This window comes from Pristis pectinata, chromosome 17 (genome assembly GCF_009764475.1).
Source record: "Pristis pectinata isolate sPriPec2 chromosome 17, sPriPec2.1.pri, whole genome shotgun sequence".
NCBI lineage: Eukaryota > Metazoa > Chordata > Chondrichthyes > Rhinopristiformes > Pristidae > Pristis > Pristis pectinata.
In genome coordinates, this window is record NC_067421.1 from 31,493,854 (window position 1) to 31,511,021 (window position 17,168).

Sequence of the window (17,168 nt, forward strand, 5' to 3'; positions counted from 1 at the left end):
TATGATCAACAATCATCTGCAGTATCCACTTGCTTCCCAAGTGTGTTGCCATTAGCCTTCAACTTAAAATCCCCTGGATAGAATTGCTCATTGTTGAGAATACAGCAGTCTTGCAAACCTGTCGTTTTTTTTACCCTTGGATTATGCACATTGTTATTGTTGAAAGTTCCTTTGATTGATAGATGAAAGTAGGTCGCCCTTCTGGCAAGAAAATCGTGATTTCCCTGAAAAAACAGACATTTGGTTAACGTGCCCATGATGTACTGTAGGTGGGAAACCAATGTCAGCACATTGTTTGGACTACTTCAGCAAAATTGCCTGCACATATTTACTGCTGCAAGCTGTTTTTTGCTTGGGGGTGGGGGGCAGAGGTGGAATCTTTGGTATTTATTGCTGCTAGCTCCATGGGGACTGCAACCTTTCAAGCAGTGTTAAAGGTGGGATCAGTCATTCCTAATAACATGGCCTGGATTCCTTCACCTTGAAAGCCATAGATAAAAGTAATTCCACTGTATTCCATCAAAGAACTCAACAAAATTACAGAGCTTAGACATTTCACAAAAAGCAACCATGTAGTCACCTATTATTTCATCTATCCGTACATGTCCAGAATTTTTAGCATTCTCAAATCACTGTGGACTATATTGGTTGTGTAATTTTTGTATGACATCTCTGCATAGCATCCCAAGGTTTCTGTGGAGCAATAACATTGGAAGCACATTATGCTTTGGATTATCTTAGTAATGTTGTCTTCTGTCTGCTGTACTTGGTTTATACTTGATCTGCTTGTTAATCAAAAGTGGTGCTACATTATATGCCAACAATAATGTCATATTGTCTCATTATCATTAAAGAAATGTGAACACATATTTAACAATGGCCGTTGACTACTGAGTTAAACATAAAAATTCTGTGCAAATTCTGAGTCATCCAGTGTGTGTTGCTTCTCACTAATTTGACAAAAACTTTATTAATAGCACCTGTTAATGGCAAAATTGATGGAGTTTTGGTTTTTGTTTGGATATATTGATCCAGATCATTGGGTTTTGTATCGCTGTAGGTACGTAGTAATCAAATGCCAAACCTGAGCAATCTTTATGCTGCTGAGCGGACTGCCATGCTGGAGAAATTGGATGAAGAACTGCTGCCACCTGATAAGCACACATTTGAAGTTCGAGCAGAAAAGGATTCAAAACTAATCTACAGAGCAATTCAGCGGCTTCTCCTGAGCTACAAGGTAATGACCTCTACCTCTGTAGACAAATTGTGGTGTTGGAAGAATGAAGCGTGGCTTGCAGATTTATGTAACATTATTCTTCTAATGTTGGAACTTTTATCTTAAATATTATACAAATATAAATATATGTTCAGGAATTTTAACTGAGCACCATTTAATAATTTTTGAGCGTCTGCATAGAAGTTGATTTTCAAATTTTAAACTGGAGTAATTTCATGTTGAATAAGTGTAATGTTGGAATTTAGAAGATGTTTGTGGAATCCCCTTGACTAAATTCTCATCCTGTTTCATAGAAACTATTTTAAGTTATCTTTTCAATTATAAAACTACAACAATGTTAAAACTAGTGAACTTGTAGATATGCTCCCATTGAAATTGTACTTGTGTCAGCAAAGCTGTTTCATTATTACAACTTTCAGGCTTTGGATGAGGAAATTAAAAATATTGTGAATTAATACAAATTAAACTGCTATTGAAATATTCTCGCAATTTCACAGATCGTAACTCATGTTTCACTAATTGACTTGCCATGTGGGAAAAGAACTGTTTTGGAGGGCAGGTTTTAATATTGCGTCATCTTCTGTTATATGCTCAAAGTTTCCTTCGTAATTGCAATCCTGTTGTTTCTTGGTGAGGCAACTTTTCTCGCTAGGTGCTGTTGTGATTAAGATCAAGGCTACTTTTTATCCACCCTGTTGCTCAGCAGATTTCCTGCCACTTGCTCTTGACTAGACTCATTTTATGTCCTGTGATCATTGCTCAGTAACATATATCTGTCATCATGTTTATTTCATTATTCCTATGATTGTAAAAGTTAGGAGGTGCAAAAGTATTTAGCTTTTAATACTTTCACCTATCAGTTGTGATTTAATACCACTAAGAGATTTGAAATGCCCCCCTCATTGTATTGCTTGCAAATAACATTGTACTAGTAGGTCTAACCATCTGTATTGTGCTATTGCCTCTCCATACTTTGCCAATTTCAATGAATAGGGATGGGATACGATTATATGTTAACCTTAATTTTTGTTACAACAGACTATTTGCTGGAGGAATTCAGCTGGTCGAATAGCATCTGTTTGGGGTGGGGGGGATTGTTAATATTTTGGGTTGAAACCCTGCATCAAGATTAAGAGTGGAAAGGAGAGAGAGCCAGTATAAAGAGCAGAGGGTAAGTGGTGTGACAGGAGCCAGAGGTGATTGGTTGACTGAGAAGGAGTGAATTTCTTTTGGCTGCATTTCATTAGATCAGAGCCCATGTTCCATTTAGATTTTAGCAGTGCTTAAAGAATAGAAGGAAACTGATCTTAATTTTTCTTTTTCAGGATGAAAGAAGAGGTCCAACTCTCATAGCTATACAGTCAAAGTGGGACCTGAAGAGACTGACCAATGGAATGCCAATTCTGGACGATTTCCCATTGGTGCCAGTTAATGTAATTGATGACATTAGCTATGGTGTATTGGATTGGCAGCGTCATGGTGTGCGTAGAATGATTAAACACTACCTCAGTCTGGATAGCATTTTGTCCAAGGCATTTGAAATGGCCAGGTAGGAACCTTTCAGATTTGAAAAGTTGCTCAACAACTTCACATGTATATTAAATTGGTTCCTGTCAAGCTTTATTAAAGGCTTAATACAGATCTGGGTGTAGCTTCTGCCCAACTCTCATGCTAGTACAGATCACTGCACTATAGTGCTTAGGGATCTACAATTTCCATGATATTCCAAGATTCAGAAAGGAAACTAATCAACCAAGATTTCTGCTCCTGTTTATTCATTTAAGATTTCCCTGATACAAGGTACATTGTTGTTAGGGTCTTCAGTGAAACGAAAAGAATTTAATGATTGGGTGATCTCTACTAGAATATGCAGATGCATAGATATTGGAGAAGAATGTAATAGTTTAAGCTGCACCGACACCAAAAGGTTGCTCCACTTTTGAGAATAATGTATAACATCTGTGAAGTAAGTTATCATTCTCCACATTGTTCCTTGTGGAAAGTTAGAAGGAGAAACCAACTTGGTTCTACCATCAGTGGAATTTGTGTCCATGATCGTCTACACAAATTTCTCAACCATGTACTTGTGACAATCTCAATGTAATCTTGTGCATCTGCATTTGTCAATAAAGCAGTAACATTGGCAGGCATGTAAAAGAAGGTTCCTTAATGAGCTACATGGCTCCTTGGAGAGCTGTTCTGTAGGGATATCCAATAGGTGGAAAAAAAATTCAACTCATGGCTAAACTTCAGAAATCTTGAACTGGAGCATTTGTTGGAAAGAGTATTAGAAAGGGAAAGTCCATTTACGTGTGCAAATCTAAGTGACTGCCAGGTCCCAAAAGAATCCAGTGCACTAAATTCTTTTTGTTTTACTGAAGACCCTAACAACAATGTACCTTGTATCAGGGAAATCTTCAATGAATAAACCAAACTAAAACGAGAGGATTGAAGAGTATTTTAGTACATTGTCAAGAAATAAACAGATGTTGTTTAGTACTGAATGCACTATTCCATTCCAGATATTACCACATACCCATTGGAAATCTTCCAGATGACATCTCTACCTTTGGATCAGACCTTTTCTTTTCCAGACATCTTCGACGTCACAACCATCTGTTGTGGCTTTCCCCAACATCCCGACCTGATTTAGGGGGGAAAGAAGCAGATGATAATCGTCTGGTGATGGAATTTGATGAGAGGTCAACAGTTGAGATCAACAATCCAGGGTGTTACTCCACAGGTACGTGGGCTGCTGAACTGCAGTAAACATTGCTTCACATACTGTAGATGTCAACTACTTTTATGTTTCTTAGTTGTGCAGATTATTCACTTCTTTCTCCTTCACTGAAGCAGGGACCACCAATATAATTCAAATGAGGGGAAAAGAGGAAATTGGACAAAGCATGGAGAACTGCTGGAAAATAAAAATCTAAATACAGTTTTAATTGTTTAATTTTATTAAAAATAAGTAGGGCTACATGGTTTACAGGTACTTGCAAATGCAGAATGCATTTTTTGCACCTAATTTGTTTATTCCAGCTGTTGTTTCTGTACAGCAGCATCAACAAGTAGGAGCAAAGTAATTGCCCAAAGGAAATGACTAGCAATCCAGTGCTAACAGCAGCCATTCCCTTCCCACATGGTGGTCACTTCAGGTGCATTCATCAATGCACTTAGTTGGTCTGGCTCTGAGAGTAGTAAGTTATCTGACTTGATCCTACAATATATGCATGTAAATCATGTTTAATCTTAATAGCTGAGGAAGGAATGCTGCTTTAGTACTTGTTTGATAAGGATGTAGCGTTCTCGAGGATGATTTTGCAGCTCAAGTAACACAAATATATAATGTAAATTCTTCCCCCACGTAGGTTTCATTAGCCACCTCAGACCCACCAAACCAGAGTGGAAGCATTAAGAAGGAGAAGAAAACACAAAATGCTCCACATTTGTTTTTTTTCAAATTATCAAACTCGTGTTGGTCCTAGTTTGGTTCTTAAAAATTTCATGAGTATAATTATTTATTTGTAAATATTAACTGAGTTTTTCCTGTGTTAAACTCAGATTGTCAAGTGGTTAAGCATGGAGGATCATCTTTGAAGAATGGAATACTCTCTCTCAAGTCATTAATTACTTGCCTTAGTTCTTATTCACAGAGAAACCTTTTGTGCAGCTCCTTTTGTTTTCTTCTTACCATATAAATAGATGCAAGAGAGACTGTAAATAATATAAACTAAATGGCATAATTATGTCTTGTGTCTTTTTAAGACCCACAATGAAAAATTTCTCCTTCCCCAGCAGTTCCTTTTAAATTTGGCAGTGCAGTCGATTGCCTGTCAGTATTGTGGTGATGCTCCCAGTAATCTGCTTGCTGGGTCGTTAGCCCAGGTTTTTAAGAATTCGAGTTCCCTCCTGCATTATGCAAATTTGTTTTGGAGTTCTCCAGGCCTCTCTGCATGGCCATTTGCTTTCTCTGCTATATGTCAGTGATTTAGGTTTCAAAGTAGGAAAATGATTAATAAAGTTGCAAATAGGTTCAAAAGTTGGGCATTAATGCTTGTAAAAATAATGGAACTTCTACAAAACTGAAGAAGAAAACATGTAGAGATGAAGTTATATTGATGAATAGTCAGCTTGGATTTCAAAAGGGAAAGTCTAGCTTGAGCAATCGTGTTAATTTTTTCGAGTGGGTAAAGAGCCGTCAGGGGATACAATAGATGTAAGCTTATTTTAGGTACCCCATAAGAGGCCAATGCAGAATTAGTGGAAAAGTCAGGTTGGATTGCTAGCTGGCTGCTGGATAGAGAGCAGAGAGGGGAACACAGATGGTTCTCTGCAGTGGAAGAAGGTTGATAGCAGTGTTCCACAAAGATCAGTTTCCTTCACGATTCTTCACATTTACTCCAGAACTTGTACTCCGGAATCAAAAGCATGACGATACTGAAGTGGGAGTGGAGGGGAACAGTCGGTGCTGAGGAGGATCCCTGACAAATTATGGGAAGACGTTAATAAGCATTAAAAGAAAAAGAAATCACTTGAGTATGGTGGGGCTATGGAAGTTAGTGACTGAGGTTAGTGGAAGCAGGACACTTGCTGCATTTCAAAAATCATTTGAGTGAGCAGTTGGTGTGCTGTAGCCAACAAAGCTCAAACTAATCCTCAAAACGGAATTTATCTGAATTGGTATTTTCTTTGGTTAGTGCGGACACAATAGCCTGAATGGCTGCCTTCTGTCCTGTAAATTTCTGAAACTATCCTTGGAAACATCAAAATAATACATTGTCTCTCTCATCTAGTTTCTGTTGAACTGGATATTCAGAGCCTGGCTGTGAATACGTTCCTTCAGTCCCATCACATCAATGATATGGAGGGAGCATCCAGCATGGGTGTCAGCTTTGATGTTATCCAGCAAGCTTCGCTTGAAGATATGATGGCTGGTAACCAAGCAGCTAATGCGTTAGCAAGTTACGATGAGACAGCATTATGTTCACATACATTCAGGTATTTGTGTGAGAAAATTATCAGCAGGTCCTCTTCATTAGGGAGCTGATGTTTTTTTTGGACTACTTTAAGAATGTCTGTAGATACCTGCTATTCATCAAGCAGCTGTTTTAGAGAAAGTTAGTGCCATTGGTGTTACAGTTCATTGAAATGCAAATGTCTTAAACTCTCCAGTAGCACCTACATCATGTTCCTGTGTGACATTCTGTATCCAACTGGCCTGAAATACACTGGGGATTGAGAAGTCACTAAGAATTGAAAAGTTTGGCAGATCCTCCCAGTGGATTACTACTTAACCACTGTATATTTTAACAATTCGCCTTGAAGTACTGAGCCACAGCTCTCTACATTGCTGTTTTCTTTATACTTTGTTGTGAAGCATTTAAGTCTGTGCTCTAAACGTACTGTATATCAAGAAATGCTGCTGGAAGCTGAGTGTAGCTGAACCCTGATGGAATGTTCTTTTGAGCCTATTGTTTTTTACCGCCCACTCTGATTGGCAGGCGGGTGCTTTCTTTGAGCCTTTGCCTGTGGTGCTCAGAGCAGGTTGGCGGGAAGCTTTACCAACGCAATATTTTGCCCTTCCTCCGCATCCCACCAGCTAAGATCTATTTAGTCATGTCTTACAGTAGTGCAGTTAAACATGAGGGTGAGTCCTGTGAATTATGGGCTTAATAAAACATTGTTTTATTACTCGTGTGCTTACCTGTCGTTGCTGCAGAATTTTGAAGAGTATGGTTGTTGGCTGGGTGAAGGAGATCACCCACTATCAGAATATGTATGCTGATAACCAAGTGATGCACTTTTATCGTTGGCTGCGTTCTCCCTCTTCACTGCTGTATGACCCTGCACTACATCGCACTCTTCACAACATGATGAAGAAGCTGTTTCTGCAGTAAGTTTGTAAGAAGAATGATGTGAGAGAATAGGCGCTTAAGAGTGAAATATAAGCCTTGTGGAGCTTTTCAGCATTTTCTGATGGCTGAATGGTATTCTTAATTCTTAAAGGTGCTCTCCTTTAAAGTTTTCATGAGTTGCTTTTAAGCTCTTACTAAATGCACACTTTATTCTCTGTCTAGATCTACAGAGACAGGACAAGATATTTTAATGTGTTATAAATGGTGTAGTTAATAAAGAGGAATCAGGTCATGCAGTTTATTTGCTCTTGAAGCTCATTTTACATAAGCAGTAGCAAACTATATATATACATGCCTGAAGAGGCTGAAAACAAAATTGCAGATGCTGAAAATCCTGATATCAGAGATCTGGAGATACTTGGGTCAGGCCACATCTGTGGAGAGCAAAACCACATTAAAATTTAGTTGATGAAAGTTCTGATGCAAGTTCATTGACTGGAAGTGTTAACTCTGTTTCTCTTTATAGTGATGGCACTGGAGCTGCTCAGTACTTCCAGCATTCTGTTTTTTCACATATATTTATTTGCCTGACTGGCGACAACTGTAACTTTCTCCAGTGTTATGGAAATTGAAACAGTAAATAAGGATATATTACTTGTGTCTCATCAAGCTATTTCTCAAAATTGTATTCTCATGTAGTTGTGAAAGGCATAAGATTGGTTCCCTTCACATCATACATAGGGTACCAAATATCAGAATAAACTCTGAAAGGAAAACCACGTTTCTTACTAGAAAAAATACATTTTGTCATCTGATTCATGGATCATTGCACTAGTAAGTTGACATGATATCAGCAGTATTTAACTTTTTGATTGCATTGTAAGGAAAGTTTAGCATCCTTTTGAGCATCAGCTGTTTTGATTTTGAATAGTTTAGGTTAATACATCCACCATTTGCAAGGAAAATGTATGACTACAAAACTGATTTTTTTTGTATTTTATTTTGTTATTGCTGTTCTGTTACAGATTTTTAATTGGCAATCTGCCACAATATAGAACTTTTATAGCAACAAATCTTGTTAATGTTTTTAGTACTTTCTGTAAGATTCCTTTCGTATACAGTGTTAAATACCATCGCGTAAGCAAATATCAGTCCCCAATGATTCTAGAGTGACTTTTTGCACATATTTGCTCATTGGCAGAAATCAGACTGAAAATCCCATCACTAGAATTTCTGGAATTGATATTTTCTTTTGGATAATTAAATGTTGGTACTTTATCACATCCTCTGACTGCAACCTTAACTGAAAAGCAGCTTTTACAAACAGAAGCATGTAGTAGCAACAGGGAAATAGAACAACATCCCTAGGAGTCAGGAGAGAGATTACACTACACAAATTAATTGAAAAGAATATAACAAGTAAGTTAGTTCATCTTAGCAGTTGGAGGTTTTAGGTCCAAGCTGATTGCAGTTACAGACACTCAACTAAACTCTGGAGATTAGACAGTAGCAATTTATTTATTTTTCTAAAAATTGAAAAGTGCCAGAGGACTAATGAGCAATAACTCTACCTCCTTTTTGAAGTTAAGATTCAGAAGTAACCCAGATTGCTATAGATCATTTACCATAACAGATTAGTTTGCTAACAGATGAGTTAAGTAATACGTGCTCTGAATTTTCATCTTGAGTTTGTGTAAGCAATGTATTCAAAGCATCCAATAAGTCACTGTTTCTAGAGCAGTGTTGATCTATTGTACAAATTTCAACTAGCACCCATAAAGTTAAAATGTAAAATCGTTAAGAAACAAGTCATCCAGCAGGTGTCCATGCAAGTTAGCTAAAAGTTACTTTGATTTTTTTATTCTCACAGGCTGGTAGCAGAGTTCAAAAGATTGGGTTCATCTGTGATCTATGCCAATTTCAACCGTATAATACTGTGCACCAAAAAGCGGCATATTGAGGATTCAATAGGATATGTGGAATATATCACAAAAAGGTAATAATACAAATAGACTTTTTTAAAATTAATAGTGATGAGTTTCCAAAAGTTATGTGCAAGAAGATGCCTCAAACAGTTATTTGTTAACAGAGATGGAAAATATTTTTTTTCTTTTAAGGAACCTATGTTATTTCAAATTGAAGGTCATTGATTTTGTAGATGTATTGCTCTGAAAATGTCAAAAAAGTGCATGCATGCTTTTTTAAATTTATTTCATTCTTCTTATATGAGCAGCATTATAACTGTTTTATGTGTGGTTGAAATCAATAGCAACCTGCCGTCAGCTACCAGGCTCCCAGTGCCTGTGGTTGTGCTATTAAGATAGACTGCCTGAATTTGGCTTGGTTTACTTGGCAAAACTTACTTCTGACTCAGTTTTTACTTCAAAACAGACAATTGTTTTAAATACAGAATCTTGGCATACAATTGAATATGAAAGTGAAGGTGCCTTGATTTATCTGAAATAGCTAATAATTTAAGGTGACATCATGATATAAGGCAGTTCAGGTAAATGTAAAAGATTTTACAGCACTCTTCAAACTAGATTAAGGTATCCTTCTGTAAACACCGCTCCCAAAATGAATCAGTCTTTCATTTGCTGTCAGTGGACCTATAATATGTGCAAGTCTTCTGCTACATTTACCTGTTCAACAGTGACAATGCTCAATTCACTTGTTTCAGAATATTTGGGGCATGTGATGAAGTGTGGTTACAATTGCAAGTTTATTCTCTTTGGTTTAGACATACCCAGGTAAAGGTTCAATAAATCTGCTTCTTTGGACATTATTTGAAGAACTGAATAGTTATTGATGTTCTGGTTTCATATTTACTGTGCTGATTTCATACTTCATTACAGACAAGACTCAGATAGAGAAAATCTATTCTGAGTATAGGCCTTGACCTAATGTTACTGGGAGAGATCTGAGAAATTTGATTGACCTTTGTTTTATATTTTCAGTCTTTTGGGATTGGTGTCCTAATTCTGCCATGAGTGGTACAGGGATCATTATGCCATCTGCAAAAGAAATGCATTGAGTAATTTCTCTTTCTTTTTACTCACAAAAATACAGCATTCATTCCCGTGAGATTTTTCATTCCCTCTCCATCTCATTTTCACGCTGCTGGGAGTTCATGCTTTGGATGGACCCAGCCAATTATGGAGGCATTAAGGGAAAATTTCCTTCTGGCAATCTCAATGGAGAGGTATGCGATCTAATCTAAAGTCATTAGCTGGTCTTTGCAGGTCATGCATCATTCCATTTGATTTTCAAATGTCTATCTGTTATATATTGGTATAAGAACAAGTGATTTTAACTTAAAAGACTCTTTTTCCAGAAATCTTTTACACATTTGTTATTAGGATTATTTAAAAGATTGGTTCTGATCCATGATCAAATGATAAGATATCTTTATTAGTTACATCGAAACACACAATGAAACGCATCTTTTGCGTAGAGTGTTCTGGGACAGCCCAGAAATGTCACCATGGTTTAAGTGCCAACATAGCATGCCCACAACTTCCTAACCCTTACATATTTGAAATGTGGGAGGAAACCAGAGGAAACCCACGCAGACAGAGAGAATGTACAAACTCCTTACAGACAGTGGCCAGAATTGAACCCAGGTCACTGGCGCTGTAATAGTGTTACGCTAACTGCTACACTACCGTGCCTGCATGAGTAAATGGATTCCCGGGCTGATTATTACTTCTAATTGATTTATCACATTCACACCAGCATTAATGAATCTACAATTGTTATACTTCATCTTTCATTATACATGTTGGGATTCATCAAAAGCCCAAGAAAAAGATTTATAATTATGCTGCTGGGTCTCATGCTCAGAATATGAAAATTTTATGGGCTCACAGTTGGTAAAAGAAAACACATCAGGAACCAAAACCACAAATCACTCTGAGTCTCAGCATTAATATAGGAGATAATTCATCAGAAAATCATATCTCTAACTGATAGGGGGATGTTAGCAAAATGTCTCAGTTAAACTAAAAAACATTCCTTCCTAGGGTTCAAGTGTCACTAGCAAGGCTAGCATTTATTGTCTGTCCCTTATTTCCTAAAACTGGGTGGCAGAGTAGGCAGTTATGAGGACAGTTTAGAGTCATTTGCACATTTAAGACTCTACTAACCAATGGCAACCATACTAGGACCACAGCCATCCAGAAAATGCTACGGGTAAGCACATGAGAGGGTTGCTGATCATGGAGACAAAACTTTGCGGTAGATGAAGCTGTTTTTTGGAATCTTTTAAAAAAAAAAGTATCAGGGTTTTATAGTACTGTTTTTGTACCATTTTAAAGTGTAGTAAAGCAATTTCTCAGCCAGCAAGAATAAAATCAGATGGATCACCCGGCACCGACTCTAGGTACAAATTTCAACACACTAAAGTTGCTCTCAAAGCTTTTAACCTTGCAAAACTCAGCTCTAAAACTTCTGGACACTAGAATCTAAATTGGGAGATATGCCCCATCCAAAAGTCAAGGAATTGTCTGACAGCTCTTTTCATAAAATTGTATTATACAGTCAAGTCCCCACATCCCACCAGTGCAATCGGGGGATATATCCTGCACCATTGGAAGAGTGATCCACCCAAGGTGGCAGCAGAGTGGCATTCAGGCAGGAAGGACTGATCCTAGGAGACTTTGACATTGATCACAAACCTCATGAGGTTTCATGGCACAAGGTCAAATGTGGGGGGGAAGAGCAGATCATTACCACCTACTGCCCTTTTTTCAGCTGGCAAACTGGTCTTCCTCCTATTTTGAACAATATTTGCACTGAAACTATCTAGGAAACAAAATGAATGCTCGTGGAGGGGTGGGGGGGACACGGGGAAGGTGGTGGTGGGATGTCAGGAAGCTTCAATGTCCCTTTTCTACCTTGAACTCTGTGCCTGCAGTGTGGCCAGACAGGAAACTCGTGCGCTGGTTTGACTCAAACTGCTAAAAAAGCTTGAGGACCTATTTGTGAACTTGAGCATAACTGAAATTGCCAGAAACACTCAGTAGATCAAACAGCTTCTGTAGAAAGAGAAACAGAATTGATGTTTCAGGTTGAAGAAGTAGTTCTGACAAAGGGTTAAATCGGTTTCTCTTTCCACAGATGCTGCCTGTCCTGCTGAGTGTTTCCAGCATCTTCTGTTTCTGTTACAGATTTCCTGAATCTGCAGATTTTTCAAAATGTTTCAGCATAATTGGCCTTAATTCAGAAACTCACTGGAAGATGTTCACATTTACAAATGATGTAAATCAACAGGGGGGGAGCAATCAGGTCGAATGATGCATCCAAAGAACTACTGAAATTCATAGCCGTAACTTGCCAGTTGTATCAGTTGTGGTAAATGTAATTCAGTCCTGAGATGTGCAAGTTACTAAGTCAGAAGAAAATTTGGGGACATACTGAGTAATCAGTTTAGAACAGATCAAAAGAATAGCTGAAAGGGATTTGCAAATAATGGATGAGGATTCGACTTGCAGTGTAGCAATTAATAAAACAAACAATAATGAGCTAAATTCCAGGCTAGTAGTTTGAAATTAAACTATGTAGTCCTTCCAGATTGATTATGGTTATCTTTGGTACTGGGGAAGTCAAAAGCCCTAAGAGCATTGTTACTATGTGCACATCTGGTGCCTTGATCAGCGCTGATTTTACTCTTGCATCACTACATACAAGTGGTGTCACCTAAGTGCTGATTATGCAAAATTCCATAAACAGCCTGATTGTCATCTACCAGAGTGAGTGCTCAAGGTGAATGGCATAGTTCTGTCCAGCCTGCCTTGGAAAGCAGCAAAACACCTACGCTTTCATCTCCCTTATTTGCACTTACCTGTTGCACCTTCTGGATGGTTGAGATCCCAATGTGGTTGTTATTCATTAGTAGTGACCTTCGTGGCAAGCAAAGACAAAAGACACCAGCCAGATCCCTGAAGCAGGGTCCTAATCAGTGAGAGTTGATAGGGGTGGCTGTCTCAGTTATGGAATGTCAGTTCCAACTCTGCCACCAAAGAAGATGGTAATAAGTACAATATTAAATGATTTGCTTTGCTAATTAACTTTGGTTTCTGCTTTCATAATGAAACTCATCTGTATGGTGATTTGTATTTTGCAAAGGCTGAGAGTAATAAAGAAGCAGAGGAACTTGTTGGTGATGAAGACAGTGCCAATGATATTGAAGAGGATGATGAAGGCAATACCGATGTAGAAGACCTTTTGGACAATAACTGGAATATCATGCAATATTTGCCACAGGCTGCTTCATGCCAGAGTTACTTCCTCATGATTGTCTCAGGTAATTTCTGTTTCTCAATAGAACATAGAACAGCACAGAAACAGGCCCTTCGGCCCACAAGGTTGTGTCAAACTAATTAAACTAGTAATTAAATGCCTAACTAAATTAATCCCTTCTGTCTACACAATGTCTATATCCCTCTATTCTCTGCACATTCACATGCCTGTCTAAGAGCTGCTTGAATACCTCTATCGTTTTTGCCTCCACCACCGCCCCCAGCAGCGCATTTACTCTATGTAAACAAAAACTTGCTTCGCACGTCTCCTTTGAACTACCCCCTCTCACTTTAAATGTACACCTTCTAGTATTAGACATTTTGACCCCAGAAGAAAAAAGCTGGCTGTCTAGTCTATCTATGCCTCTCATAATCTTGTAAACCTCTATCAGATCTCCCCTCAGCCTTCACTGCTCCAAAGAAAACAACCCAAATTTATCCAACCTCTCCTTATGAACAAATGACCTCTAATCCCAGCAGCACCCTGGTAAGTCTCTTCTGCACCCTCTTCAAAGACTCCACATCCTCCCAATAGTGGGGCAACCAGAACTGAATGCAATACTCCAGATGCAGCCTAACTAGAGTTTTATAAAGCTGCTACATAATTTCCTGACTCTTGAACTCAGTGCCTCGATTAATAAAGGCAAGCATGCCATATGCTGCCTTTACCACCCTATCAACCTGTGCAGCCACTTTCAGGGAGCTGTGGACTTGGACCCCAAGATCCCTCTGCACATCAACACTCTCAAGGGTCTTGCCATTAACAGTGTACTGTCCCTTTACATTTGATCTCCTAAAGTGCAACATCTCAGATTTGGCCAGATTAGACTCCATCTGCTAGTTCTCTGCCCATATCTGCAACTGATCTATATCTCACTGTATCCTTTGGCAATCTTCTACACTATCCACAACACCAGCAATCTTTGTATCATCTGCAAACTTACTAACCCACCCATCTACATTTTCAACCAGGTCATTTATATCTATCACAAACAGCAGAGGTGCCAGTATGGAACCCTGGGGAACAGCACTAGTCACAGACCTCCAGCCAGAATAAGTCCCATTGACCACTACCCTCTGTCTTCTATGGGCAAACCATTTCCGAATCCAATCGGCCAATTCATTCGTGGATCCCATGCATCTTAATCTTCTGGATAAGCCTCCCATGAGGGGCCTTGTCAAACGTCTTACTAAAATCCAAGTAGACAACATCCACATTTCTACCTTCATGAATCACCTCCATCACGTCCTCGAAAACATCAATCAAGTTAGTAAGACATGACTTGCCCCACACAAAGCTATGCTGTCTGTCCCTAATTCGGCCATGGTTTTCCAAATGCTCATAAATCCTATCCCAAAGAATCCTCTTCAGTAGCTTCTTTACCATTGACATGAGACTCACTGGTCTATAGTTTCCAGGATTATCTCTATTTCCCTTTTTGAATAATCGAACAACATTAGCTACTTGCCATTATTCTGGGACCTTGCCTGTGGCTGGAGAGGACATGAAAATATTAGTCAAGGCCCCAGCAATCTCATCCTTGCCTCTCAACAACCTGGGGTACATCTCATCTGGCCCTGGGCACTTATCCACCTTAATATTCTTTAAGAGACCCAACACTACCACCTCCTTTAACTCAAAATGCCCTAGCATATTGGCATGCTCCGCGTTGATCTCCCTATCCTCCACATCATTCTCCTTGGTAAATACTGATGCAAAGTACTCATTTAGGACCTCTCCCGTATCCTCCACCTCCAAGCACATGTTCCCTCCTTTATCCTTGAGTGGTCCTACCCTCTCTCTAGCTATCTTCTTGCTCTTGATGTATGTATGGAATGCCTTGGGATTCTCTTTAATCCTACTTGCCAAGGACTTCCTATGACCCCTCCTGGTTCTCCTAATTCCCTTCATGAATTCTTTTCTAGCTTCTTTATAATCTTCAAGGGCTCTGTTTGATTTAGCTTTCTAACCCTTATGTACACTTTTTCTGCTTGCCCTTACCTTGCCATCCTTGTCCTTCCTTCTGACTGGAACATACCTGTTCTGTGCAGTTGGTCTTTAAACAACCTCCACGTGTCAGATGTGGACTTGCCCAAAAACAGCTGTTCCCAATTAACTCTCCCTGGTTCCTGCCTAATACTCTTATAACTTGCCCTCCTCCAATTTCTCCCCCAAGGTCCATACTTATCCTTATCTATAGCTATCTTAAAACTTAAGGAATTGTGGTCACTACTTAAGGAGTTGTAGACAATATATTATCTATCCCTCTCTCCCATCAATCACTGCGAAGTGATTTTTAAAATTATGATTTGTATCATTCATCAATTTCTGCTTTGTTTTATTCCTGTTCCTTGTTGTGATTTAGGATTGTGGCACACCCTGAAAATATCCAGATCATTGTTTTTCCACAGGCATATTATAATGGGCACAAACTATTCCCAATGTGTCTGACACAACCTATAGGTTTTAATACTGTTTGTAGATCTGCACCATACATAAGTGAGCACTGCATATTTACTAAGAAGGAATCTTGTTGCCAATACTATTGGGAATCATTAAAGGCTTGATAAGTGTTGCTAATTCTTGATAAGTATTAGCATGCTTAAAAAATGTTGCGGTTCTTTCATTTTGGATTGCTATTATCTGGCATTGGAATGCAGAAGATCACACCTATTAAAATATTGCCAAGAATCCACAACAAAGCGAATCAATGCAGTGATCATTCAACCGAGCTATATAATGAGCATGCGCTAATAAGCATTGCAGATCCAGGCAAGTTCTGTTGTTTACCCAGCAGACTCAGGAGCGCGACAGGAACAGCAGGTTAATTCAGTTGTTTTTTGTATTTATACATTTTAATTATGTTTACTTTGTGGATGAGTTACTCCTAAATTAATCATCAAGAATCACCTTCCCAAGTTTTTTGTTTTTAATTGGCAATTGTCATCCTGTATCTTGCAGTGCTCTCTCATGGCAACGACTTCCTTACTGACCATAAATCCTCTCCAAATTTAATTAATATTTGTATAAGAAAGAAAAGTTCTGAGGTAATATTTGCTGTAGGTCACTAGCAGCATAGGTCATCTTGCCGCACCTACAGTCATTGTCCCCATTAGTGTGGAAGAGTGCTTCATTGTGGACTTCAGTTTCCTTCCCTCATTCAGAATCAGATTTATTATCACTGACATATGACATGAAATTTGTTGTTCTACAGCAGCAGTACAGTGCAATGACATAAAAATCTCTAAATTACAAAAATAAATAGTACAAATAGGAATAATGAGGTAGTGTTTATGGATCGTTCAGATATCTGATGGTGGAGGGGACGAAGCTGTTCCTGATTTGTTGAGTTTGGGTCTTTAGGCTCCTGTACCACCTCCCTGATGGTAGTAATGAGAAGAGTGCATGTCCATACCAGGCTGTGATGCAATCAGTCAAGAGTGCTCTCCACCATCCATCTATAGACTCAGTAGTCTGAAGTGTCAAGCTAGGAACACCAAGAATCTGAAGAACATCTTTGTAGAAGTACTCAGAAATCACACTTTCACCCATAATGAGTTTAAGAGTCTCTGATACAAAGTCTATTTTATGGGAAAAGGAGAATGGCGTTTGGCTCATCTGTGTGGGCTCTGCATATGCCTTTTAATTACAAGCTCAACGTTCCTTGAGATCATTGCTGATTTCTAAATCTGCAATGAATTCCTTAATACCTCTTGCTTAAGAAAAATTTTTTAAAATCATATTTAACATTAACAAATAACCTAGCATCAATT

The 17,168-nt window shown here is 38.6% G+C and overlaps 1 protein-coding gene across 1 annotated transcript in view; it reads left to right on the forward strand.

Moving 5' to 3' along the window:
• pole (polymerase (DNA directed), epsilon) overlaps positions 1–17,168 on the forward strand; it is a 97,422-nt gene that overhangs the window by 62,094 nt on the left and 18,160 nt on the right. Inside the window, 8 exon segments of the mRNA XM_052031854.1 lie at positions 1,061–1,237; positions 2,563–2,786; positions 3,760–3,980; positions 6,034–6,238; positions 6,960–7,133; positions 8,966–9,091; positions 10,165–10,297; positions 13,222–13,399. Coding sequence (XP_051887814.1) covers positions 1,061–1,237; positions 2,563–2,786; positions 3,760–3,980; positions 6,034–6,238; positions 6,960–7,133; positions 8,966–9,091; positions 10,165–10,297; positions 13,222–13,399 — 1,438 coding nt within the window.